Source organism: Equus asinus, chromosome 9 (assembly GCF_041296235.1).
Source record: "Equus asinus isolate D_3611 breed Donkey chromosome 9, EquAss-T2T_v2, whole genome shotgun sequence".
Taxonomy (NCBI): Eukaryota; Metazoa; Chordata; class Mammalia; order Perissodactyla; family Equidae; genus Equus; species Equus asinus.
This window is the reverse complement of record NC_091798.1, coordinates 92,356,318-92,380,776: the sequence shown is the minus strand read 5'-3', so window position 1 is coordinate 92,380,776 and position 24,459 is coordinate 92,356,318. Positions and strand designations below refer to the sequence as shown.

Below are 24,459 nucleotides of genomic sequence, written 5' to 3'. Positions count from 1 at the left end.
TTTAGATTTAGGTTCAAATCCCAGTTTTTCTAATTCTTATCTATGGGATCTACAGCAAGTTGCTTAACAAATTCACCTTTTTAAAAAAATAGTAAATGGAGATATCTATTTTATAAAGATTATGGGAATTCAGCAAGAAAATAGTTTATTAAAACTCCTACTAAGTGTATAGTATGTTCTGGGGACTGCATTTCAAAATACAGAGCCTTAAAAATTGAGTGGATTGGGGCCGGCCCCATGGCCGAGTGGTTAAGTTTGAGCGCTCCACTTCAGTGGCCCAAGGTTTCACGGGTTCGGATCCTGGGCGTGGACATGGCACCACTCACCAGGCCTCGCTGAGGCAGTGTCCCACATGCCACAACTAGAAGGACTCACAACTAAAAAATATACAACTGTATACTGGAGGGGTTTGGAGAGAAAAAAAGCAGAAAAAAAAAAAAGATTGGCAACAGTTGTTAGCTCAGGTCCCAATCTTTAAAAAAAAAGAAAAAAAATTGAGCGGATTATAACTGCTGTTCTTAAGAAACTTCCACATAATAAGATAAAAAGACAAGTCACAGAATATTATGGAAATGTTACAGGTGTTCAAAGCAGGGACAGATGACACATATTTGAGGGAATTAGGAAAGGAGGTGGCAAATGAAATGGTCCTAAAGGATAGTTAGTATTTCAACAATTAAAATGGGTAAGCATATCCAGATTAAACAGAAGATAAGCAGGGAGGTAAAAGGTATTGAGTGTGACTGAAACAATGTCAGTTACTCTTTTGGCTGAAATGTAAGGGTGACACTGGCAAGCAGTGACAGATACGCAAGAAATGTGGGGTGAGCCCATATTGGTGGTGTCCGATTCTTTAATCCAGTAGACAGCAACTCCCGACGGTTTGGCAGGCCAATGGAGTAACAGGTTGTAAGGTGGAAGCACCCAAAAGTGGAGAGACCAGTCAGGAGAGGCTATTGCACGATTTCAGGTAAGACGTAATAGAGGCCTACAGCAGGAGGAGGGCAGAGGGAATGCCGAGAATCCACAGGGTGTGACTAGTGCCCCGCACGGGAGGGGAGGAAAGAGACAGAGCGAGGCACCCCAGCGACTGGAGCCATTTACACGAACGGGTAAGTCACAAGAAGGTGTCGGCTAAGGTTTCGGATACGGGTCAGCTTGAGGTTTGGGTTGCACCTCGCTGCCTCCTTCCCTTTTTTACGTCCCTCTTTTTTCAGGGCCACCCCCACCTCCCTCCCTCTCTCTCTCCACTGGGGAATTGAGTTTTCTGTCCTCAACACGACCCTGCGTTCATCTCCAAGCTCCCGTCGTGCTCGCACGGCGGGAGGACCACAGGTCAGGGCCGGGGCCGCGGACACCCCACCCGCGCGATCCCCTATCGCCTGCGCCCGGGCAGCCTCCACGCTGGCGCCGCCACGGCGCCCCGGCCAATAGGCAGGCCCCAGGGCTGGGCCTCGCCCGGCCATTGGCTGGCGCGGCCGTGGGGAGAGATGGTGCGGTGAGCTTCTCCGCGCCGGCGGCAGCTGTGGGCGGTTGTTAAGGCGACCGTTCGTGACGTCACGCGGTCAGGCCGGGCAGCCCCCAGCTGATTGGCTGGGCGATCGGACGATCCTTTCTTATTGGTCGCACGCTGCCGGTCCCGAGCGTGCGTCGGCTCGGGTTCCTTCCGCCCCGCGTCTCCGTGGAGTGGAGACGGGCGGAGCGCCGGCCCCTGCTTCGGTGGCCTCTAGCGAGACCGGGAGGTGAGGCGGGCGGGGGCCGAGAGGGGCGGCCGGGGCGGCGGGCGGCAGTGGGGTCGGCCGCGCTGGGGCGGGTCTCGGGCTCCGGCGCCGGCAGCCGGTGCGGCTTGGCGGGGCGGCGGCCGGGCGGCGGGGACTGCCGGAGACGCCCTTGAGGCGGCGGCCGGGCGGAGGGGTGGCGGCGCTCGCCGCGGGGTCACGGCCCCCCGTGCAGGGAGGGGGCCGGGCCGGGTGGCCTCGGAGGCCCCCCGATTGGGGCAGGGCTGGGGGCTCGGCGGGGAGCGTGCGGAGGGCCGCGCCCGGGCGGCAGCTGCCCGGCGAGGCCGGGGGGGAGCCCCGGAAACTCTGCTGACCGGCCCGGCGCCGCTGGCTGGATCTGCGTGCACGTGTCCGGGCCTTTCCAGGAGACGCGGGGTGAGAAGATGCAGAGCCAGGGTAGGGACTCGCCCAGGGACTGAAAGGATGCTGCTGCTGCTGTTTTTTTTTTTTTTTCTTGCGAAGGGCGTAGTCTCCTTGGTGCTGGTGTGCCTTAGTTCTAACCTTGCAGGGTTTCGGGATTACTTGGTTTGGGTTAGGAAGAACCTACCTTGCAGGTTCAAAAATAGAACACTTTCTGCGGGAGGAGGAGGTGGATGTGCTCCGTCCTACATGGTCGCTTGAGATATTTCAGGGCTTGAGGACATGCCTTCTTAGACTTGGTTCTGGAGGTCGTAGGAAACAGTTGTTTCCGGACCATGCTTAAATAATCGAGCTTAATATCAACATCTCACAACGGAGAGAATGTACTTTTTTGTTTGCTTGTGAATTTATTTTCCTCTCCACGCAATTAAAGACATTTTATGACTTCAGAGATTATCGAGCAAGGGCCTGGAGTGTGCTTTGGGGAGAGACTGGATTTTGCGGGCTTGCTTTGTTGTACTGTCTTTCCAGAATTTATGATGAATTTGTCAGTAAGGACAAATGGAAATTAGTAACATGAAGGTTAAAAAATTGTGCAAAGATTACAGCATTAACCTATGGAAACGTGTGTGTGGCACAGGCATTTCAGGATGAGTGTGTATGTATGTGCACTCCGTTTATTCTTGTATTGTCTGGTTTCTGTAACCACATCTATCTATATCAGTATCTATTTAGGTTGAGCCATATGAAATTGCTGATATTTGAAATTCAGCTTTCTTTACCTACAAAAAGAGCAGTTTCATATGGTTCCACTTAATACTTGTCTTTGTGAAAGAACTTTGGAGGTCTGGCTTCCTAAGTGAGTAAAGAGGGATACGACTTACAAACAGGTAGCATGTAATAGAATTAGGTGTAGAATCCGGGTTTCCTGATTTCCAGTGCAGTAATTTTTTTTTCTGGGTTACTGGGTTGAACAGCAGAATTCTAGATCCTGTCAGGATTAAAAATGACTCAGTATAAGACATGGTTCTTTCCTTCAAAGAAACAAAACCTATACAGCTATTACTTTGAGAACAGTGTAAGATAGTGTATAATCAACTACTGGAATGTGAACACAGGAGGAGTGCTGAGTGGGAGGAAAGAATCAGAGTATGACGCCAAAGCATCCTTTTCTGCAGTTGGCCATGGTAGGTGGTTCCTGTAGCATACTGGATTGCAGTTTGAGGATTCCTTTGAATTTGAATTATCCATTCTTTTGAAGAATCTGTGAAATATTTGCAGCATGCTTCAGTCTGAATAAGCAAGGCATACATCACCTGTTTAACTTGATTTTTTAAAGTACAATTTATTTTTATTGCAGCATGGCATAAATACTGTCTCTTGACTTTGTGTAAGCTGTCCTGTAGCCTGCTGGTGCCACTTGCAATTGCTGATGAAGGTGCAAGACTGGATTCTATGGCATTTACATGCTTTGCGTAATCACAGGGGAATGAAGAGGGTGCTTGTGAGGAATTGCAATGTGTGCAATTATGGTTACTTTTGACACATTTGTACATTCGTTTGCTCAGTTTGTATTTCCAAACAGGTAAGATTCTCTTTGGGGATGGTTCAGGGATCCTGTGTAATTCTTTTCCCGAATGTTGCAAAGATGACTTTACACCTAGGAAAGAAAGGTTGCAGAATTGACAATGCTGCCATGGAATCTTTCTGAGGGAAAACATAATGTGCCTAATGTATAATTATGTGCTAATAATGCTAAACTGATTTGTGATCAAATAGGGGTGCCTTCTTGCTTGCAGCTCAGATTTTAATTCAACTGAATTAACTTTAATAGTGAAGAATACATTGACTTGATAGAGAATAATCTGAGTTGAGGGGTGTTTTGAGGAGGGAGTGTTAGAAATCATTTTGACCTGGTTTTGAAACGTGTTTTTAGTTCGTTCATTTTCTGGAACATTGATGCTAGTTGATCCTTTAGACTAGTTTGTAGGGTTTTGTTTTTTGTTTTAAAATATAAGAAGGAAGTTATGTGATAGAAGTTATGTGATACCATCATGAAAATCTAGCCTCTTATGAGGCTTTTGGTTTTAATGAAGTAGGGTTCAAATCTAAGATATGATTAATACTCTTTGATACTTTAAGTCCAAGTCCATGCTAATTTAACAGAAAGTATTTTTGTTATTGTTTCATTTTCCAGGGTAGTAGATATGTAACCTCTCTTCCCCACCCCATCCACCTTTTATACGTTCCCTGAATGCTCCCTGAATGCGCTGCATTCAGCTTTTAACTGGGGGGGCTAGAGGAGGGGAGTTAGATCCATATCTAGGGGACTTTGAAAAAGAAAGTCATCTTTGGGTCTGTTTCAAGATGTGTCAATAAAATGCATGCTACTGTAGTTTAAGAATTTGTTTTTAATTAAGCTGGTATTTGTTGAGCAACTGCTATATGTGAGTGCAAGGTGCTGGAGGATACAATGAGGAATAGGGCTGGGGAGGAAGGTTGAAGAGGCATGAATAAGCACAAGCAGATGCCTGCCACGTTTATATATCTTAGTGACCGCCAGCCTTTTAAAATTGAGACCCACTATAAGAAATGCCTGTTATGTTGGAAGCCAGTACCCACACTCGTAGGTGTATAGTTTCGTGAAACAAAGTTTCAAGAAGTAATACCTATCCATACTACATGTCTTTACTCACATTTTTTTCTATTTTATTTTATTAAAAAATGTTTGTTCTCACTCACAAAATTGCTTTCATGATCTAATTGATGCAGTGAAGGGTTGTGACCTACAGTTTGAAAACCACGTATCTAGCTGCTGGCCTGGTATGGTTGAAATGTAGAGAGAACAGTGATGCAGTCAGAGAGAACGCGTAGTTATTGCTTTATTTCCTAAAAGCTACTCTTCTCTTCTTTTTTTTTTTTTTGAAGATTTTACTTTTTTCCTTTTTCTCCCCAAAGCCCCCCAGTACATAGTTGTATATTCTTCGTTGTGGGTCCTTCTAGTTGTGGCGTGTGGGACGCTGCCTCAGTGTGGCTTGATGAGCAGTGCCATGTCCGCGCCCAGGATTCGAACTGACGAAACGCTGGGCCGCTTGCAGCGGAGCGCGTGAACTTAACCACTCAGCCACGGGGTCAGCCCCTATTTTCTTTCCCTTAATCCTTTAGGTAGATTAATACTTTCTCTTCCTTAATTTGGTATCTTTTAAAATTTTGTCTTCAATAAATGAATTTCTTAGTTATTATTATAAATGTGAGATTCATCTGAGTTCTTGCTAGTGTGTCAAACAATGGGCTTAGTGTTTAAATCTTAATTTTAATTGATTTTTATGGGTAGTTAATATGCTTTACATTAGCATTAATTTTAGTGTAAGAAATAAGACTTGCAAGTTCCTATATTAGAGACCAATGACTATCAGTTGTTTAAAAAATCAGAATGTCAAAATCATTATTATTTAGCAGCAAACCTGGGGAGTTTAGTCGTGGTAGGCGTTAGATCACAGTTAGCTCTGTGTTCTGTTGGGAAGCTTTGAATGCCGTAGACATCTGCTTTGCCGGCCGGCCTCTTCTCTCGGTACTGCTCTAGCATTTTGATTAGCTGTAGAAGCCTGGGGAAAGACTATCCTCTGGTGACACAACATTGGGAAGGTTTATTTAACGTCATTTGGCTAGTGACATTGTATCGTGTGTCGGATGGAATGGAGAAGTATGATGGGCGTTGAGGAGCTTTCTGTATAAGTTGAGATCGTGGTTTACAGGAGGACGCTCTACCAGAATGTGAGGAAGGAACAGGGTGCTTATTGCATTTTCTGTCGGGGTAATTAGAAATACATGTGAATAGTTGTTTCTCACTGTGTTTTCTGCTTTATCACTCTCCTCCTTGGCTGACATATTATTTGGTTTGGTCTTAAATGCTTGAAGTCATGCAACTTGTAAGAAATAACTGCTTTTAAGTTGGTTGCTAGTGAATAATAGAGGATTTAAGTGTTGTCAGTAAAAAAGTATTAACAGAGTTCTCTTATTTTAATTTTACAGTTATTTTCCAGAATTTTAAGGAACACTATCAAATACTGTTATTTATACGTACAAGACACCGTGCATACAAAGCGGGGTTTTACATGACACTTTTCCTTAGGATCTTTTCCTAAAAATACAATGAGCTGTATACTAAGTGTTCTGACTTGATGTTCCTTACAGGATCCAAGGATTCTGCAGCTACAATGTTGTCAAGACTTTTCCGAATGCATGGCCTCTTTGTGGCCTCCCATCCCTGGGAAGTCATAGTGGGGACGGTGACACTGACCATCTGTATGATGTCCATGAACATGTTTACTGGCAACAATAAGATCTGTGGTTGGAATTATGAGTGTCCAAAGTTTGAAGAGGTTTGTGAAATTAATTTGATATTGACTACAGTAAATTGCATTTTCAGTTTCTAAAGAATGCCTCCTTTTAGAGACTGTAAAATCAAAAAAAGTTAATAAGTAAAATCTTTTAGTATTCATGAATGTATCTCAAATTTCCACTTAGTTATATAGTAGGGAAATGCACTGGAAATGCTTTTGTCTTTTGTACACAAATGAATGTAATTGACTTTACTTGAGAAACATAGCTTTTATAAGTGACAGTGAAAGACGATTAGCTTAACCAGTGAGTGGATTGTTTAAAAATTGGATTTAATTTTTTCCCTTTTTTTTGAGGAAGATTAGCCCTGAGCTAACATCTGCCAATCCTCCTCTTTTTTGCTGAGGAAGACTGGCCCTGAGCTAACATCTGTGCCCATCTTCCTCTACTTTATGTGTGGGATGCCTGCCACAGCATGGCTTGCCAAGTGGTGCCATGTCCGCACCCGGGATCTGAACTGGCAAACTCCAGGGCACTAAAGTGGAACATGCACACTTAACCGCTGTGCCACCGGGCCAGCCCCTGGATTTAATTTTTGATTTGCATATTTAATATTTTTCGGACTTGTTTTGTGCTTACATTTATCATAATATGTAAATTAATGATGTGTACGAAATATAAATTCTTATTTTTAATCGCTTATTTTAAAAGCTAAAGCTGTTGGAATTTTCTGTCTCTCCCAATAGGATGTTTTGAGCAGTGACATTATAATTCTGACAATAACACGATGCATAGCAATCCTGTATATTTATTTCCAGTTCCAGAATTTACGTCAACTTGGATCAAAATATATTTTAGGTAATCATTTTGTACATTAAACTTCTTTGTGTGCTACCAGACTTTTGATTTGCTATGGAAATACACCTGTTTGTTCAAATCGTGTGTGGAAATTTATGTATTGCTTAAAGTGTGCTGCGTACATTCAGTAGTTTCCTTACTATTGGGAGTTAGTCATTCTCATATTTGAGACCTTAGTAATCTGTGGAAAATAGTGCTGTTTCTCTCACAATATTGCATGGGACTATATGTTATTTGTGTAATGAAGGATCCATTTTTTCAGTTTGTTGAATTTTGTCCTTTTAGGTATTGCTGGCCTCTTCACAATTTTCTCAAGTTTTGTATTCAGTACAGTTGTCATTCATTTCCTAGATAAAGAATTGACAGGCTTGAAGTAAGTATTTAAAGCTTGAGTATACTTTTTTTCAAAATATGTTGAGAACTTTTCTTCTCTATGTTATAAAGTATTGTAATATATAAATTTCCAAATGTTTATAGAAAATATGGGGAAAATTTTTATGTAATCATTTAGCTGTTTGTATTGCCTGTTAGCGTTTCAGTATCCTTTCCCACTTCTTTTGTCCTTGAAGAAAACCTCTGAGATTGTGCTGTGTACAGTAGTGCCCCCTTATTTGTGGTTTCACTTCTCGCAGTTTCAGTTACCTGTGGTCAGTTGCAGTCTGAAAATATTAAATAAAAAATTCCAGAAATAAACGATTCCTAAGTTTTAAGTTTGGGCCATTCTAAGTAGCGTGCTGAGTCTCTTGCCTGTCGCTCCACCCTACTCAGGATGTGGCTCATCTCTTTGTCCAGTGTATCCTTGCTGGACGTGCTGCCTGCCTGTTAGTCACTTGGCAGCCGTCTCGGTTACCCAGTCAGCTGTCGAGATGTGGCCGCACTTGTGTTCAAGTCATCCTTATTTTACTTAATAACGGCCCCAAAGTGCAAGAGTAGTGATGCTGGCAATTTGGATACGCCAAAGAGAAGTTATTGTTGTCATCTCTTACTGTGCCTAATTTATAACTTAAACGTGATCATAGGTGTGTATGTATAGGAAAAAACATAGTATATGGAGTTTGGTAGTTTCCTTGCATTCAGGCATCCACTGCAGGTCTTGGAACGTATCCCCGCAGATAAGGAGGGACTGCTGTATACGCTCTGTAACTTCCTTATGCCTAGTAATAGTTTATCAACGTCTTTGCGTGTCCTTAATGTTAAAGTAAATTATTTCTAGTCGTTGTTTAATAGTCTCCTGTATGAATATATTGTAGTTTATTTAATTCTCTAGGACTGGATTGTTAGGTTATTTAATTTCCTCCATTAATAGCAACTCTGTGAGGAATGCTTAGCTACATTTTTGTTCATATTCATAGTCATTCTCTTAGGATCCATTCCCAGGAGTGAGACAGTGACTGTGTAAGCTTTTAGGGCTTTTGAGTACTGTTATTGCCAATTTATTCTCCAGAAAGCTTGTTTAGTTTATGCTTCCACAAGTAGTGGCTAATGAAAAAAAATTGCATATATTCCACTTTTGTCCCCCCACACCAATTCAAGGAGACATTTTTTACTAAGGGTGATATTTTGCTGTAAAATTATCAAAGTTATATTTTTGTGTAAATATATTTACATTTTTAACATTGCACTTTTTGGTCCACAATAAGGTATATGGCCTAGAGGGTCGTGCAGTGCATGAGGAGGAAAATGTTTTGTTTTATAAAAGATTTTTTAAGCCGTATTTTTTCCTCTGTTCAATGTCCTGCATCGTCTTATTTTTTTCCAGCGAAGCTTTGCCCTTTTTCCTGCTTCTGATTGACCTTTCCAGAGCGAGTGCTCTCGCGAAGTTTGCCCTCAGTTCCAACTCGCAGGTGAGTATTATTCCTAAGACGTGAATGTTAATAGTATTTCTTTTTTCAGTTGGTTTACATTAATAGGAAGGATTAGTAGAGTTTCTTCATAGTCCAAGATTCAGGAATTGCCCTCAGTTTCCAGTTTACTTGTCACTTCCTAAGACTGATCTTCCTAGATACCTAGGAGCTGTCCCCATGTCCAAGAACTCGCTCGCAATTCCGTAGCTTCTGGAATTTGGAGTCTTCCCATTCTCCTTCGTGAAGGTTTCAGAAGGTAGGGTGCTATGGCTTTTGGATAAATGAGAGTGTCTACCTAGTGAAACATGTCAGCAAGCAGGACGGGATCGGATGGGAGAGGGTCTCGGGGAGAGTTATTTCCAAACCCCTGAGGCAGCCTAGCATCATTTCCCATCTCCAGTTTTATCTTGGTGTTTGCCACTCACTTTAAAGAACCTCACATTTTTAACGATTTGGCATCAGAGTATCTGAGTATAAAATAGCATGTACTTCTGCCCTGATTATGTATTTGATAGATGTTTATGATCATTTGAACATGTTGACGAGGATATGATTTTGGTTTCATAACACTGACATGGGCTCAAAAAATTTGCACCTAAGAACTTCTATCAGTGTAGCCAAAATATAAAATATTGTAGGATTTAATTATGTGGGATTTAAAAGACAGGATTAATGCACTGTGTCAAAGGAATCTTCCCAAGAAATAGCTCATTCAGTGGCAAGGGAAAGCAGGGCGCTGTGTATGTTCTTTTGTTTAATCCTCTGTCTTAGTACATACTTCGCGTCTGGAATGTCTGTTAGTCTTATCGCATTGTATATTTTATTCTTTGCAAAGTAAATTAGATTTTAGTGCAAGTCCTAGGATGCTCTCTGACATTTAATTTAATTAAGTAATTAATTATTTAAAATTTTTTCTTTCTTTTTTTTTTAAAGATGGGCACCTGACCTAACAACTATTGCTAATCTCCTTTTTCTTTTTTAAAGATTTTATTTTTCCTTTTTCTCCCCAAAGCTTCCCGGTACATAGTTGCACATTTTAGTTGTGGGTCCCTCTAGTCGTGGTGTGTGGGATGCCGCCTCAGCATGGCTTGATGAACAGGGCCATGTCCATGCCCAGGATCCGCACCGGCGAAGTTGTTTTGTGCCTCATCCTCATTGATATGTTTGGTGTGTGTTTTAGGATGAAGTGAGGGAGAATATTGCCCGTGGAATGGCGGTTTTAGGTCCCACGTTCACCCTCGACGCTCTTGTAGAATGTCTTGTGATTGGAGTTGGTACCATGTCAGGTTTGTAAGCACTTTTTAATATATCTTAATATATTTTGAAATAAATTTGTAGATAAAGAGAAAAAAGAACATCTTAGATTGCAATGGTTATTCTTAAATTCTGACCTTTAAAAGTGTAACATGAAGAATTTTCTGATGTGAGTATGTGGGTGTATCTGACCTTGTGCCTGTCTGCTTCAGGGAACACTCAGTAGCGGGCTACTGATTTATTTCTCACTCTTGCATCCTCTCGTTCTATGTTCCACTCTTTTGATGACTTTGTGGTGGTTTAGTTTCTGTTTTCTTGTTTGGTTTTTAACCAAGATTGCATTACAAGGCTCCTCTGGAAAGTGCCTTCCAGCCCCTCCTGTGGCCCAGACTAAATGAGCAGTTGGGTTCCTGTGGGAGACAGTGCGCGAGCCAGGAGCTGGACAGATCTAAGTTAGGCTGTTGGAAGCTTTGATGAGTGTGCAGTACGTCTTAGCAAGTACCCGGCACTGGCCTCAGCACTTAGGGGTCTTCGTCTTTAATTGGATTGTAGAGAATTAGGTGTTAAATAGAAACAGAACTCCATTAGAAGGGGCAAAAATTATGGGCTGGCATGGAAATTTTCCAGAATGAATATATCACCCTCTTGTCTAGCTGTCCTAACCGTTAGGACTAGATTTTATGGCTTTGTCGTAAAGGCCACACCTAGTTAACCACTGTTCTAGTGTATTTCCTGGTGCCTTAGTGCCCTCAATAAGGGGCTTCATTCTTTGAGAAATAAATTATCTAACTTTTAGGAGGGTAGTTGATTCTCATTATTAGTTGAGGTCTCTTCACTGGGTGTATGCTAAATATATAATATTTCTTCTGACTTTCTGAGGGTAGATTGATTTATTCAGTTATTTAATCTGTCATTCAACGAAGATTTTATTTAGCAAAGAAGATACTTTTTAAAATTATGTTTTTAAATGTGCGTACCTTAAAATCTACTCTTTTGGGGTTGAGTTTTGACAAAGATACAATCATGTAAGCACCACCACAATCAAGAAAAATGTTTTTGATCAGGTGAAACATACCTATGTGATTTTATTCAAGCAAAAGAGTATATAAGAAGATGAAGAGGATTAGCCAGGAATTCACCCACAGTAGTGGGCCATGAAGCTAAGGGTCATTCGTTTGAAACTGATGTGCAAAGTAGGGTAGTGAGTTTTGTCATGATAGATCAGAGAAGTGGACAAGGGAAGGGGTTTCATTTGTGGTTGGAGAAGCCAGTTAGGAGACCTTACAGCTACACAGAAATGATGTAATTAGGGATTGGGCGCGGGGTAGGATGGAAGGACAGATTTAACACTTATTCACTAGGAAGTCAGCCTTTGGAACGCTAGTAAAAAGGAAACGGTCTTACCTTTTTGAAAGTGTGTAGACTGGTGCTGTCCCTTTGTGTAGTAGCAAAGTGGCACGGAGAGACTGTTCTGGGACAGAGTAAGGAAGAATGCCTGCAGAACGTATGGCAGCAGGAGTGGCGTCACACGGCCGCAGATATTAGATTACTAGATAGCCATGTCCGAAAGCAGTGGTCAGTAATGGCTTCGATGGTCTCAAGTTTGAGATTATATTCAGCTACTATTTCAAATATAGATTGTTCGTAATGCTATTCTTATTGTAATTTTGTATTCTCTTGAATTTCCACATTTGCGAGTAATTGCTGCAGAATTTAAAAAAAAGTACAATGTATGTTTTCTATTATTTAGTCAAATGATCTATTGTAATTCAGAAAATAAAATATAACTGAGCTTTTTTGTGTTATTCTAGTTAGCAGTTTTTATAGGAAAAGGGACTCATTGTTTTATTTCAAAGCATTGGTAAAAAAATTAAAAATTAAGAAATAAAAAATAGGGGCTGGCCTGGTGGCATAGCACTTACCTTTGTGTGCCCCACTTCAGCGGCCCACGGTTTGCAGGTTTGGATCCTGGGCACGGAGCTAACGCCACTCGTCAAGCCACGCTGTGGCAGCAAACCACATAAAATAGAGGAAGACTGGCACGGATGTTAGCTCAGCAACAGTCTTCCTCAAACAAAAAGAGGAAGACTGGCAACAGATGTTAGCTCAGGGCCAATCTTCTTCACACAGACACACAAATAAATAAATAAAAATAAAAAGCAATAAAAAGGTGAGGGATAGTTACCAAACCTTCCCAACTAGCTTCTCATAATCGACTGTGTGCTAGTGCTTTAAGGAACTGTGAAAATGATTTTGAAGGGTTTGATAGTTTGTGTTTTTTGTGTGTCCTTCCCTCTGCCAGCGTAAGAGTCAAAGCAAAAGTTAACAGTTTTCTATTGGTTTTTTTCCTAGAGGTTTTTTTTCTTTTCTTCCTACTGTTGTAGTTTAAATTTTATCCTAACAAATTCCAAGACACTAGTCAAATTCTCTTCCTTTTTAATGAAATTTGGTTGCGTAACATGATTTGGTTGGTCATTGTTGAACTTTGGGGAATGAGCGTTTTGTTACACAGAAGTTTTCACCGTCGTGTTATTTGGAAATAACGTAAGAAAAGTAGCATTCCTTTGGATTAAAACCACAGTAGCCCGTCTCCCACTCTGTTCTTTGAAAAGAAAATTGGCTTCTAATTAACTTTATAGTCACAATTCCCCTCTCATCTCCATTGTCATTGCTTTGGTTGAGCTCCTCATACTCAAAAGAAACGAAGTGTTTTTATATTTAATATGATGACATCAGAACTATGTTTTATATTCAAGTTTATTCATAAAGTAGGGGAGTAGGATTTGGTAATCCCAGGTCTTTTCTAGTGTATAGTTCTGTTACCTTCTATTTGAGAAGATTACCAAATGATACCTTAAACATTTTGTAGTGCAACGTTGGTTAACTTTGAATCTTGAGTTGCATTTTTGCGTCATAATCATTTTTCAAACAGATCGATGAAATGAAGCCAAATTGTAGGAACCTCAGTAGACACCATAGAGGTTATATTGAAATCAGAGTTCAGTAGTACACATAAAAGATTTTTATGGTACTATATCAGGAGTGGTACCATTGGCAGTATGTTTTACTTTTATGAAAAGTCCTTGGTCCGCAAGTGAATTGCTTTTGTGTTAATGAGGGGGACTGGATCAGTAGTACACCTGTGGGGGGGGTTGCTCCCTTAGAGTTGCCTGTCCTTTATGTCCTTGCTTCAAAACAGTACAATCAGTCATACGTGGCTTAATGACAGGGATCTATTCTGAGGAATGCGTCACTAGGTGATTTCGTCACTTTGCGAACATCGTGCAGCATACTTACACACACACACGTGGTACAGCCTGCACACCTAGGCTGTATGGTACACATCTTATGGGACCACCGTTGTTCATGCAGTCCGTCGTTGACCAGAACGTCGTTGTGCAGTGCATGACTGTACCGTCATTTCATAAAAGGGGATTATCAAATGTGTATTAAACACAACCACCACGCCTGGCATTGTGATGTTGGGGACATGGAAGAAGATGAGGCCTCTGCCCCTGATGGAGTTAATCCTTCTGTGGTCTTAGTTTTAGCATTACCTCTGAGTTCCTAATTCTTTTTCCAGCAGATGGCAAAGAGCTTAATATAGTAATATTTTCATGTATTTGTCCACCTATAGGAAGAGTTCTTGTGATGTATGCAGCATCAAAAATACACATACATTACTAATGATATATTTGATTTTTCTCCAACCAGGAGTGCGTCAACTTGAAATTATGTGCTGCTTTGGCTGCATGTCTGTTCTGGCCAACTACTTTGTGTTCATGACTTTCTTCCCAGCTTGTGTGTCCTTGGTTTTAGAGGTAAGAGCGTTCTTCCTTACGGCCTTAGTAGAAGAGCAGTCTTTCTCATTAGATCCGTTCGCCTAAATAAAATCAGTACCTTCTAGCGAATGCTGACTTGCTTTGCAGCTGTCCCGGGAGAGCCGTGAGGGCCGTCCAATTTGGCAGCTCAGCCACTTTGCTCGAGTTTTAGAAGAGGAAGAAAATAAACCAAATCCTGTGACTCAGAGGGTGAAGATGATTATGGTAATTACGTAGTTTTCTTCTCCCTTCAGTATCTTCAGTTTCACTGTCATATTCTGCTTTTTAATTTGGGCTTTTCCTTCTTTCCTCTTATCTTTGTGCAATTTTCGCCTCTTTCACTGATGCTCCTCTTCCATTTTTTTCTTAACTTGTGTCTCATTTCTTTGAGGGCCCTTGTTTTTATTAGTCTCTCCACTAAACAGATTTTTCAAGTTCCTCTTCTTTCTCTCTTTGGAAACTTGTTCTCTGCGATGTTTTCAGTCATTGATCACAGAGCACGCCTGGGCTTTCTTTTCATGGTGAGGAGAGGCCATGGAAGATAGTGTCTGGTTATCCAGTTGCTAAGGATGAGAAGGTTAGGTGCCGTTGATATGCAGAAGATATATAATTTTTTTAATTTTATTTCAGTCTCTAGGCTTGGTTCTTGTTCATGCTCACAGTCGCTGGATAGCTGATCCTTCTCCTCAAAACAGTACAGCAGAAAATTCTAAGGTTTCTTTAGGATTGGATGAAAATGTGTCCAAGAGAATTGAACCAAGTGTTTCCCTCTGGCAGTTTTATCTCTCCAAGTAAGTTATCTGAGACCTGCTCTATTGTATATTAATCATAGCACTCTGCTACTAAAGGTTTAGGTTGTGCCTTTTACATTTCCAAGTAGTAACATTTTAATTTGCTTTCTTTTATTTAGAATGATCAGCATGGATATTGAACAAGTTATTACCCTAAGTTTAGCTCTCCTTCTGGCTGTCAAGTACATCTTCTTTGAAAAAGCAGAGACAGAATCTACACTCTCATTGAAAAACCCTATCACATCTCCGGTAGTGACCCAAAAGAAAGTCCCAGACGACTGTTGTAGACGTGAACCTGTACTGGTCAGAAAGAGCCAGAAATTCCACGCGGCGGAGGAGGAGATGAGGATAAACACAGAAAGAAAAGGTGATTTCTTATTCTCTTCACTGCTCATTCTTAAAATGCTGATTTGTCAGGAACTTGAGTCCATTTTAAAACTTTGGTTCAGTGTTGTGAGATTTCTTTTGATCTCTTCAGCAGTTGAGGTTATAAAACCCCTAGTGGCCGAAGCTGACACCTCAAACAGAGCGACGTTCGTGGTGGGCACCTCCTCTTCACTCATTGCTTCACCGGAACTGGAGACGCAGGAACCTGAAATTGAACTTCCCCTGGAGCCTCGGCCCGACGAAGAATGTCTGCGGATCCTTGGGGATGTGGAGGTGAGGGAATAAGGCACACTCAGGGCTGACGTCTTGTAAGAAAAGGAGCACCTGCTGAGTCCCAGGCAGTGTTGTGTGGTTTACAGGTTCTGGTCTTATTGATTTATTCCCTGCAACCTTGTGAGGTAGGTGGAATGATCTCCATTGTTCAGGTGAGAAAGCTGAGGCTTCAGGACGTTTAAGTATTTCCCAAAGTAATACATCTGGAAAATGGTAACGCTGGGAGCAAGAGTCCAAGATTTACTGACTCAAGAGTCACTGCTCTAATAGAGGAAGATTGTCATGGATGTTAGCTCAGGTGAATCTTCCTCAGCAAAAAAAAAAAGGAGTTAGTGCTCTTTCTCCCTTATTGCTGTTTATCATAGAGATGAGCAACTACTGTGTTCTCATTTGTGTGTCAAAGCCTAACAAAGGTTTAACACAGAAGTGAGATTCAAAGATAGAAGAAAGTTTGTTTTTTTAAAGTACGCTTGATTTTCACGAGGAAGCTTGCTTTCCTTGCTGAGGTTTGAACAGGGTGTTCTGCTCGCCTGCCCGTGTGAGTCCACGCATGCTTTATGTAATGTGAGTGTTGTGTCCAGCCGCATCTGCTGAGTCTGGTTCATTCTTCATTTACGTGCGTCTGAGTGAGAGGAGAGTCGGGTTTGGTTTTCTTTGTTACTTTCCTTTCCTTCATTCCTGTTAACATGAGTTTGGATATCTTGGGTGTCTTGCTGTGTACAGGGTTAGCAAAACTTACAAGAGTGGGCATCAGAATCTTAATTACAGGGTTTTTTTTCCTCTATGAACCTCAGTTGCAAAATTTAGTGTTTTGGTCTTACATTTATTTAGTTTTCACATTTTCTAAAGAATTTACTTTCATTTTGATATTCTTCTTTCTACTGAAATCATCGCCTTTGGAACCCTAAAGTCCTTCGGGTTCTCCTCTTAAAGTCCTTGTGTCTTAGCCCTAGTGAGAGCATATTTCTATTAATGGTTGATTTATTACGAATCATGTGAAGTACAGTCCTTCAAGTCTTTGTCATCTCCTTTCCTGAACCCCTTCCCATTTCTTTTTAATTTCTTTAGAAAGGTGCAAAATTCCTTAGTGATGCTGAGATCATCCAATTAGTCAATGCTAAGCATATCCCAGCCTACAAATTGGAATCTCTGATGGAAACCCATGAACGAGGTGTATCCATTCGTCGACAGTTACTTTCCACAAAACTTCCAGAGCCTTCTTCTCTCCAGTATCTGCCTTACAGGGACTATAACTACTCCTTGGTATGTTATTTTCTTGATTTGAGAAGGTTTGCTGTGTAGCTTTTAGGCTAGTCTTGTAGCTTTGGTCTTTAGCTTTTTAGTTTTTTTGGTGACTGGTCTTTTATATGTGCATAGTTTTATAAAACATTTTCCTTTTTAAATCATTTTACTGTAATTTTGTATTCTGCTTATGATATAGGTCATAGAAATTAAAATATTTTTCCTGTTTATAGTCATTGCTCAAACATTTTAGTATTTTGAATATTTTTAAAGAGTAAATAAATTTTGTTGAAAAATGCACTAAACAATTAAGTTGGAAGAAAGTTGTTAATGACGAGGGCTATGTATTTGCAGTAGAGATTTTCACTTGGTGCCTGACTTTACCTTGTAGGTGATGGGAGCTTGTTGTGAGAATGTTATTGGCTATATGCCCATCCCTGTTGGAGTGGCAGGACCTCTGTGCTTGGATGGAAAAGAATTTCAGGTTCCAATGGCAACCACGGAAGGTTGTCTTGTGGCCAGCACTAACAGAGGCTGCAGAGCAATAGGCGTAAGTTGGCGTCAATCTATTGGCCTGTTTTAAGATACATTCTGGGCCAGGCCATGAGAAGAGATTTGGGGACAGTCAAGAATGCTTTCTGGGACAAGCTGAAGTGTTGTCAGGATTAACGTGTGCTCCTCTCCCATACTCTGGCAGCTTGGTGGAGGTGCCAGCAGCCGAATCCTTGCAGATGGGATGACCCGCGGCCCCGTGGTACGTCTTCCCCGTGCTTGTGACTCTGCAGAAGTGAAGGCCTGGCTTGAGACACCTGAAGGGTTCACAGTGATAAAGGAGGCGTTCGACAGCACCAGCAGGTATGTGTGTGGGTTTGGGTGTGTGCACGTTTATTTCAGAACCAGTGCCCTCTTCTGTGATCACTAAATGTAAGTGTTAACATATTGCCTGCTTAAGATGACATAAGAAAATGTCAACTTTAAATGCATTCATTCAAAATGAGTGACACTGGTGCTTGGTTGCGGGGGCAGGGGGATGTTATCCAAGTGAATACATCTTTAGAGATAAATTAGGAAAAAAATACTGTGAGGTAGTAAGTTGTGTGTTGGTTTTATAAGGCTCACTTTTAGTAGACTGTTACTTTGCCCTAGGAGAGTTTTGACTTAGAATTGCCCTTTTTAGGAAGAGATTTTGCAAGTAGAAGTAAATATTAGTATAGTAGATATACTTGGAATGTAGAAAATTAAATTTATAAAGAAGCGTAATCAGTACAAATGATAACCCCGGTATAATTCAAGCTCATATGCTTGTTTTTATTTGGACTTTTACAGTTTATGATGAAATGACTGTCTGCAGCCCTCCTTTTTTGTGGCATATACAAATAAGACAGTGTTAGTATTCTAATGTAACGTTTAGTTAAAGAAAAGTATGTATTGAATAATCTCTGTGAGCTTTTTTTTATGTGTAGGAAACTAGATTTTACGACAGCCTCCGTCTTCTTAAAGAAATGTAAAAATCTTTGCCTTTTTTGTTTATAGGTTTGCGCGTCTACAGAAACTTCACACGAGTGTGGCGGGACGCAATCTTTACATCCGCTTCCAGTCCAGGTCGGGCGACGCCATGGGCATGAACATGATTTCGAAGGTGAGCACAGACAGGCTACACCAGAACGTGCTCTGACGGGAGAGGGCCCTGGGGTCGGGAGACAGGCGGGGAGCAGACCAGCTGTTTACTCCGTGCCCTCCTGGACTTTTGAATTCTGTACCATGTACGTAGACTCCTTACTCAGTTAATTGATGGACAGATTTTTATTGAAAGGTAAGTATTGATTCCTGTAACTCATGTTCTGTAAATCCAGCGTCTGTTGACTGGCGCTGTTTGTATTGGGTGCCTTTAATTTAGACTTGGCATTACCCGTGCTCTGTGTCTGCTCAGAAGCATTGGGAAGAATCTTGCAGTTACCGCCTCAAAACTTTGTCCTGTAAACCTTGGAAGCTGACCTCTTCTAGAGACTTCAAGACTTGTGTTTAAAAGACCAAGTTTATATGTATAGTCCATTTATTTTAATTATCTACTTATAAGAAGGTTGTGTATGGCTCACATTTATTCTACTGATATTTATTATTTACCAGACACACATGTAAAATGTTAAAGTCAGCTAGGCAGGCTAGCAAAATTTATTTTGTGGTTTACCTGTATATAAGGACCATTCAGAAAGAGAGGATCGTGGCTTAGTGCATAAGCTTTAAAAATCGCCAATAAACAATATAGCAGTTCCTCAAAAAATTAAAAATAGAATTACTGTGATCTAGCAATTCCTCTTCTGAGTATCCACCCAAAGGAATTGGAAGCAGGGTCTCAAAGAGATATTTGTACACCCGTGTTCATGGCAGCATTAGTCACAATCGCCAAAAGGTGGAAGCAAACCCAAGTGTCCATTGACAGGTGGGTGGGCAAACCAAATGCGGTGTGGACATACAGTGGAGTGTGACTCACCCTGTCCACAGAGAGGAAGTCCTGACGCGCTAATTGCGGATGCACCTTGGAGCTCACTTGCTAAGTGAAATAATCTGGTCACAAAAAGACAAATACTGTGTGATTCCCACTTGTGAGGTCCCCAGAGCAGTTAAATTCACAGAGACAGAAAGTCAGAGATGGTTGCTGGGCTGAGGAGGGGGGAGAGGGGAGGTGGTGGTGATGGTGTGGTCTCGGTTCTCCAGATGTGCAACGGTGTGAATGTGCCTCACGCTGCTGACCTGTGTGCTTGAAAATGGTTAAGACGGTCAATTCTGTGTTACATGTATTTTACCATAATTTAAAAATGTTGTAATTGCCACTGAGTATGTTTTGGATTGTTGAAGTCTTATTTGTTGATTGAATTAATGTCACTTAGTTGGAAGTCCTTGGAAGCCTTGTTTATATTGCATGTGGTGTAAACCCCAACACCTGTCTCACTGGTGTAAGATATACTTTTTTGCCTGACCTCTCTTTACAAGCTCGGTCCCTCGGGCCTTCGGGTAACAGTGTGATAACACACAGATCGTGAGCTGGTTACTCTCTCCAGGGACGGGACTCTAAGTACTCCCACTGAGTACTTGAGTACTCTAACATTCTCATCTACTTCCTGTTTGTCAGTGACTGCAAAGAACTTCATTTTCATATCTGGAAAGAAACATAAAGAATCTATATCTGACTGAGAAATGGGTCACTGTGATGGTTAATAAAACAGCTGGTACTTTTGTGCTTGATTTCTTAGTGATATAGCTATTGTATTTGGAAATAATAGTCGTTGTATTTAGAAGTATTATTAGATACAGATAAAGCCTCTCATCTATAAATAATTTTGTGCATTTTAACATGATTACCATTTTTGTTGTTGTTGTTAATAGGGTACAGAGAAAGCACTTTCAAAACTCCACGAGTATTTCCCTGACATGCAGATTCTGGCAGTTAGCGGTAACTATTGCACTGACAAGAAACCTGCTGCCATCAACTGGATAGAGGGACGAGGAAAGTCTGTTGTTTGTGAAGCTGTCATTCCAGCCCGGGTTGTCAGAGAAGTGAGTGATGGCATGAATATTTTATTTTGTTAATCAGTAATTGGATTAAAAAGTTGGGGAAAGGGTTGTTAACATTCAAAGTAAAGTTAAGGTATGGGTGTATGTTTTATGTTAAAGATGCCCGTTCTCTCATAGCCTGTGTGTGGCATTCCCAGGAACGAACTGCACTGGTCCTCTTTTTATTGAGGACAGGGCTGGAATGGGGCCGCCTCTAAATTCCCTTCTCTTTGGAGGTGCAGAAAGAAAGATCTGGGTAACATACCCCTGAACCTTCTTGGGGAAGATGTGAAATGTGCACACCTCTGTTTTCTAGGTATTGAAAACTACTACGGAAGCTATGGTTGAGGTCAACATTAATAAGAACCTGGTGGGCTCTGCCATGGCTGGGAGCATCGGGGGCTACAATGCCCACGCGGCCAACATCGTGACTGCCATCTACATTGCCTGTGGGCAGGTGAGGGCTCCTCCCACACTTCTCTTCTCTGTTGTTCTAAGTGAGAGATGTTTATTTAATACTTTCCTTTTCACGTTTTTCAGGATGCAGCACAGAATGTTGGTAGTTCAAACTGCATTACTTTAATGGAAGCAAGTGGCCCCACAAATGAAGATCTGTATATCAGTTGCACCATGCCGTCTATAGAAATAGGAACTGTGGGTGGTGGCACCAACCTGCTCCCTCAGCAAGCCTGTTTGCAGGTATGACACATCAGGCACCTCCTCAGGCCTCGTTCTGACTCGCTGGGATTCTGTGTTTCTACCTGACACTGCCTGTCACTCACCTCCATCTTAGCTGGTCTTTTTCCTCTTCTGTTTCCACCAGCCTCCTCCAGTGTGTCCGAGTACGCATGTGCAGGCGTATGCTTAGTCAGTTGAGAAAGTAGGTTAAGAGAGAAAATGAGTGTTGTTCTCCTCTGAGTAGGTGTGCTGCCAGCCAGGTGGTGCCGGTACATTTCCTCTGGGGTGGGCGTTGTTAGTACTGGCTCGTGTGGCACTTCCGGTGGAGTCCAGTTCTGTTCCGATGCCCCTGAAGTTGCCCTCATTTTAGTTGGTTGAGTTGGAGGCTGTTATCGTGACTTTAGGGCTGAGGGCCGCTGTGTCTCTCTGTGGCTGCAGATGCTGGGTGTGCAAGGAGCGTGCAAAGAGAATCCTGGGGAGAATGCGCGGCAGCTGGCCAGGATTGTGTGTGGGACGGTGATGGCTGGGGAATTGTCCCTGATGGCAGCCTTGGCAGCAGGACATCTTGTCAGAAGTCACATGATTCACAACAGGTAAGAGATACAGGTTCGTTTAACGTGTTTTCCCTGTACTTAAGGTATACAGTAGAAAAACCTACTTCTCAGATACAATAGTCCCAACTTAAAATCTGCACTCCTGACGTCATGTCTCTCTCCTTTGTCTTTTTCTGCCACAGGTCAAAGGTAAATCTACAAGGCCTCCAGGGCACTTGCACTGAGAAGGCTGCTTGAGTGGCCGCCAGCTGGGGACTGCAGCATGGGCGTGGGTTCTAAGGACTGACGTAAAATCTGATTAAAGGCTCGATGCACGGTCTGGTTGCGAATGCGTGGCCGCGGTGTGAGGCGACGCTTGGTGGGGGCTGCCACAGGGTCTGGGGGCCGCCCTCAGATCCGAGCGCTCCAGGTCAGTGCCTCGCTGCAGTGCTCTCGGAGAGGTCTCGGCAGGGATTTTATGCTCTCGGGCATCACAGGTCTTAATCTGTCGTCACTGTTGAGAAAATATGAGCCGGAACCCGTGTTTTCCTTTGAAGAAATTCATGGGGCTCGTGGTGATCAGTGGGAGACCCCCGCCCCCCGCTGGGTTGAAAATGGATTTTTAAATTATACTGTAGCTGACGAAACTCCTGATTTCATAGTTAATTTATTACGTCTGGGTTGTAGAACTTTAAGAAATAAGAGCTAAGTTTATTTTTTGTAAATTAACCCTTCATTTGGTGCTGGTCTCTCTTGATTTCTTTTGGGGTAGCCAATGTGATTCTTCAGACGGGGACCTGCTTCTTCGAGGGAGGAATTGCTCTTCTTCCCGAACTACAAAACAGTGTGCTTAGCAGGGCTGAGTCGTTCTCGCTCAGAAACAGGTCACCGCGGTCCCCTGCAGGGGTCTGCTCAGAGGGGCCCACATGAGTCTGGAATGCACGTTTGTCCACAGTGGCCATCGCGTCCCCTTCAGCCTGAGTCTTTAGGAACGAGAGTTTTGTGCTCTTTATTAAAGGTACAAGAGCCCTTCATAGTGCTTAGACAGAGGTGATTGTTTATCAGAACCATACGAATCAGTGGCCTCTCTCAGAGCCCAGAGGGTGGAAAACACAGGTTTGAAAGAAAAATACCATTTCTCTAAGCCAATTTTAATTTCTTGAAAGACACAAATTTATTTAGCTGAAAAATCTAGATAACTTTTTGTCAAGAACTGTATCAAATCTGTATATGTTGTAATAAAGCTGCTTGTGCTAGGAATTTACTGACAGTGTTCAAGGAGTCAATGAAAGTCCACTGTGTGCTGATCAAACCCTGTAAGCGTGGGCCAGAGAAGACAGCGTTCTGGAATGCTGTCCAGGACGCCCTGGCTGGCTCGTCGAGCCTGATGAGAGGGGCCATCAGCTTTCAGAGCCATGGAGACGCCGCGTGAATGACCCAGGAGGAGTGTACCTTGTTCCTGCGGCCAGGAGGTTGGTGACTGAAACTTCACATGGGCTCTTCGATGGGCCCGGACGAGCTCTTCGCTTCTTCAGGGGGTCAGCAGCGTTGTGGAATCTTAATTTTTTTGGATGTACCAGTTTTGTATAAATAATAAAGAACTCCTTATTTTGTATTACATCTAACGCTTCAAGTGTTGGTCTTGGAGAGCTGGGGGTGCCTCCAGAAGGTGCACTCTGGAGGACGTGCAGCAGCGCCGTGGCTGCGGGGACGGCCCCCGAGCAGCTGGTCCGCAGGACTCTTGTGAAGAGGGACCTTTCTGTTGTGGTAAAGTTTCACTTGCTTCCGTCGTGACTTTTCAGCCAGTGATGACTATTTCTGTGACCTTTCCATGGAGGGGGCGGTGAAAAGTGTGTTGAGTCCTCCTCTCGGCGACCGTAACCAGTATCGTCTTGCTACATTAATGTTTTGTACATTTACTAAATTGTATACATTTTGTTATACATTTTTTCCATTTCCAGTAAATTATGAAAAGGAAGTTAATACTGAGAAGTGTAAGCAGTAACCTTTTTGTTTGGATTAACCCTGGGCCTGAGGCCTGGAAGCTTGGAAAGTCCGGCCAGAGTGGTGGCTAATTCACGCTAGGTGTCCCGTGGTCATTTTGTCATTCTCCAACTGTACAGCGTTCACGGAAGGCTGGTATTGGATGTGCGTTAAGGTCATCATCCATATTCTTAGTGGGATTAGACTGGACTCCTTATGGCTGTTGGGGGGTCTGAGGGTTAGTTGAGAGGAGGAGAGCATAAAAGATGGGACAGCCAAAACCGCGTGGCGTCGCAGGTGCGCAGTGAAGCTGTGTCGGCTGAATTAGCACAGCTTAGCATCGCCGAGGTTGGCCTCTTTACGAGCTGATTCCCATTTACTTGCAACTATTGACTATACTTCTCCTGTAGTTAGAGGTGAAAAGGTGTGTGTGAGCCACTAAGAACCAGGGCCCAGATGCAGAAAGTCAGTTTGAATTTTCCCCTGAAATGATATGTGATCACCTGTGTGGTTGGCCCCCTGCAGAGTGGAGCAGGCTGGACAGGACAGTGAAGATTTTCCTCCCTTTTTCTGCTGGGGTGATGTGGCGAGCAGTGAGATGCGTGTGTGGCAGGACAGGATTCTTCCTCATCTTAGGAGAGGGTAGAGGATTAAGTCCAGAGGTCACATCTCACCTTGAAGGGTCTGAGCACAGAACAGCACAACACATCAGTACAAATCCACTGTGGACAGAAGGTTGAAAGAAGAGCCGTAAATTCATTGTG

At 42.5% G+C, this 24,459-nt stretch overlaps 1 protein-coding gene across 4 annotated transcripts; it reads left to right on the top strand.

Annotated features, from left to right (window-relative positions):
• The first annotated feature begins 960 nt into the window (after window positions 1-960).
• On the top strand, window positions 961-23,332 carry HMGCR (3-hydroxy-3-methylglutaryl-CoA reductase). 4 transcript variants are annotated; one of them, XM_014830027.3, is made up of 20 exons: window positions 961-1,112; window positions 6,333-6,520; window positions 7,226-7,337; window positions 7,623-7,710; window positions 9,097-9,181; window positions 10,362-10,467; window positions 14,150-14,256; window positions 14,365-14,481; window positions 14,887-15,047; window positions 15,167-15,414; window positions 15,526-15,707; window positions 16,776-16,970; window positions 17,341-17,499; window positions 17,647-17,804; window positions 18,483-18,588; window positions 20,334-20,504; window positions 20,818-20,958; window positions 21,042-21,200; window positions 21,618-21,772; window positions 21,916-23,332. In XM_014830027.3, exons 2-20 carry the CDS (start codon window positions 6,356-6,358, stop codon window positions 21,968-21,970), a joined length of 2,670 nt encoding a protein of 889 aa, XP_014685513.1. In that variant the 5' UTR covers window positions 961-1,112; window positions 6,333-6,355; the 3' UTR covers window positions 21,971-23,332. The 4 variants fall into 4 exon arrangements, with proteins under 4 accessions (XP_014685513.1, XP_070374028.1, XP_044633924.1 ...); XM_070517927.1 differs by having other exon boundaries at window positions 986-1,112; window positions 15,529-15,707; XM_044777989.2 differs by lacking the exon at window positions 961-1,112 and adding an exon at window positions 1,587-1,742.
• Window positions 23,333-24,459: the final 1,127 nt, after the last annotated feature.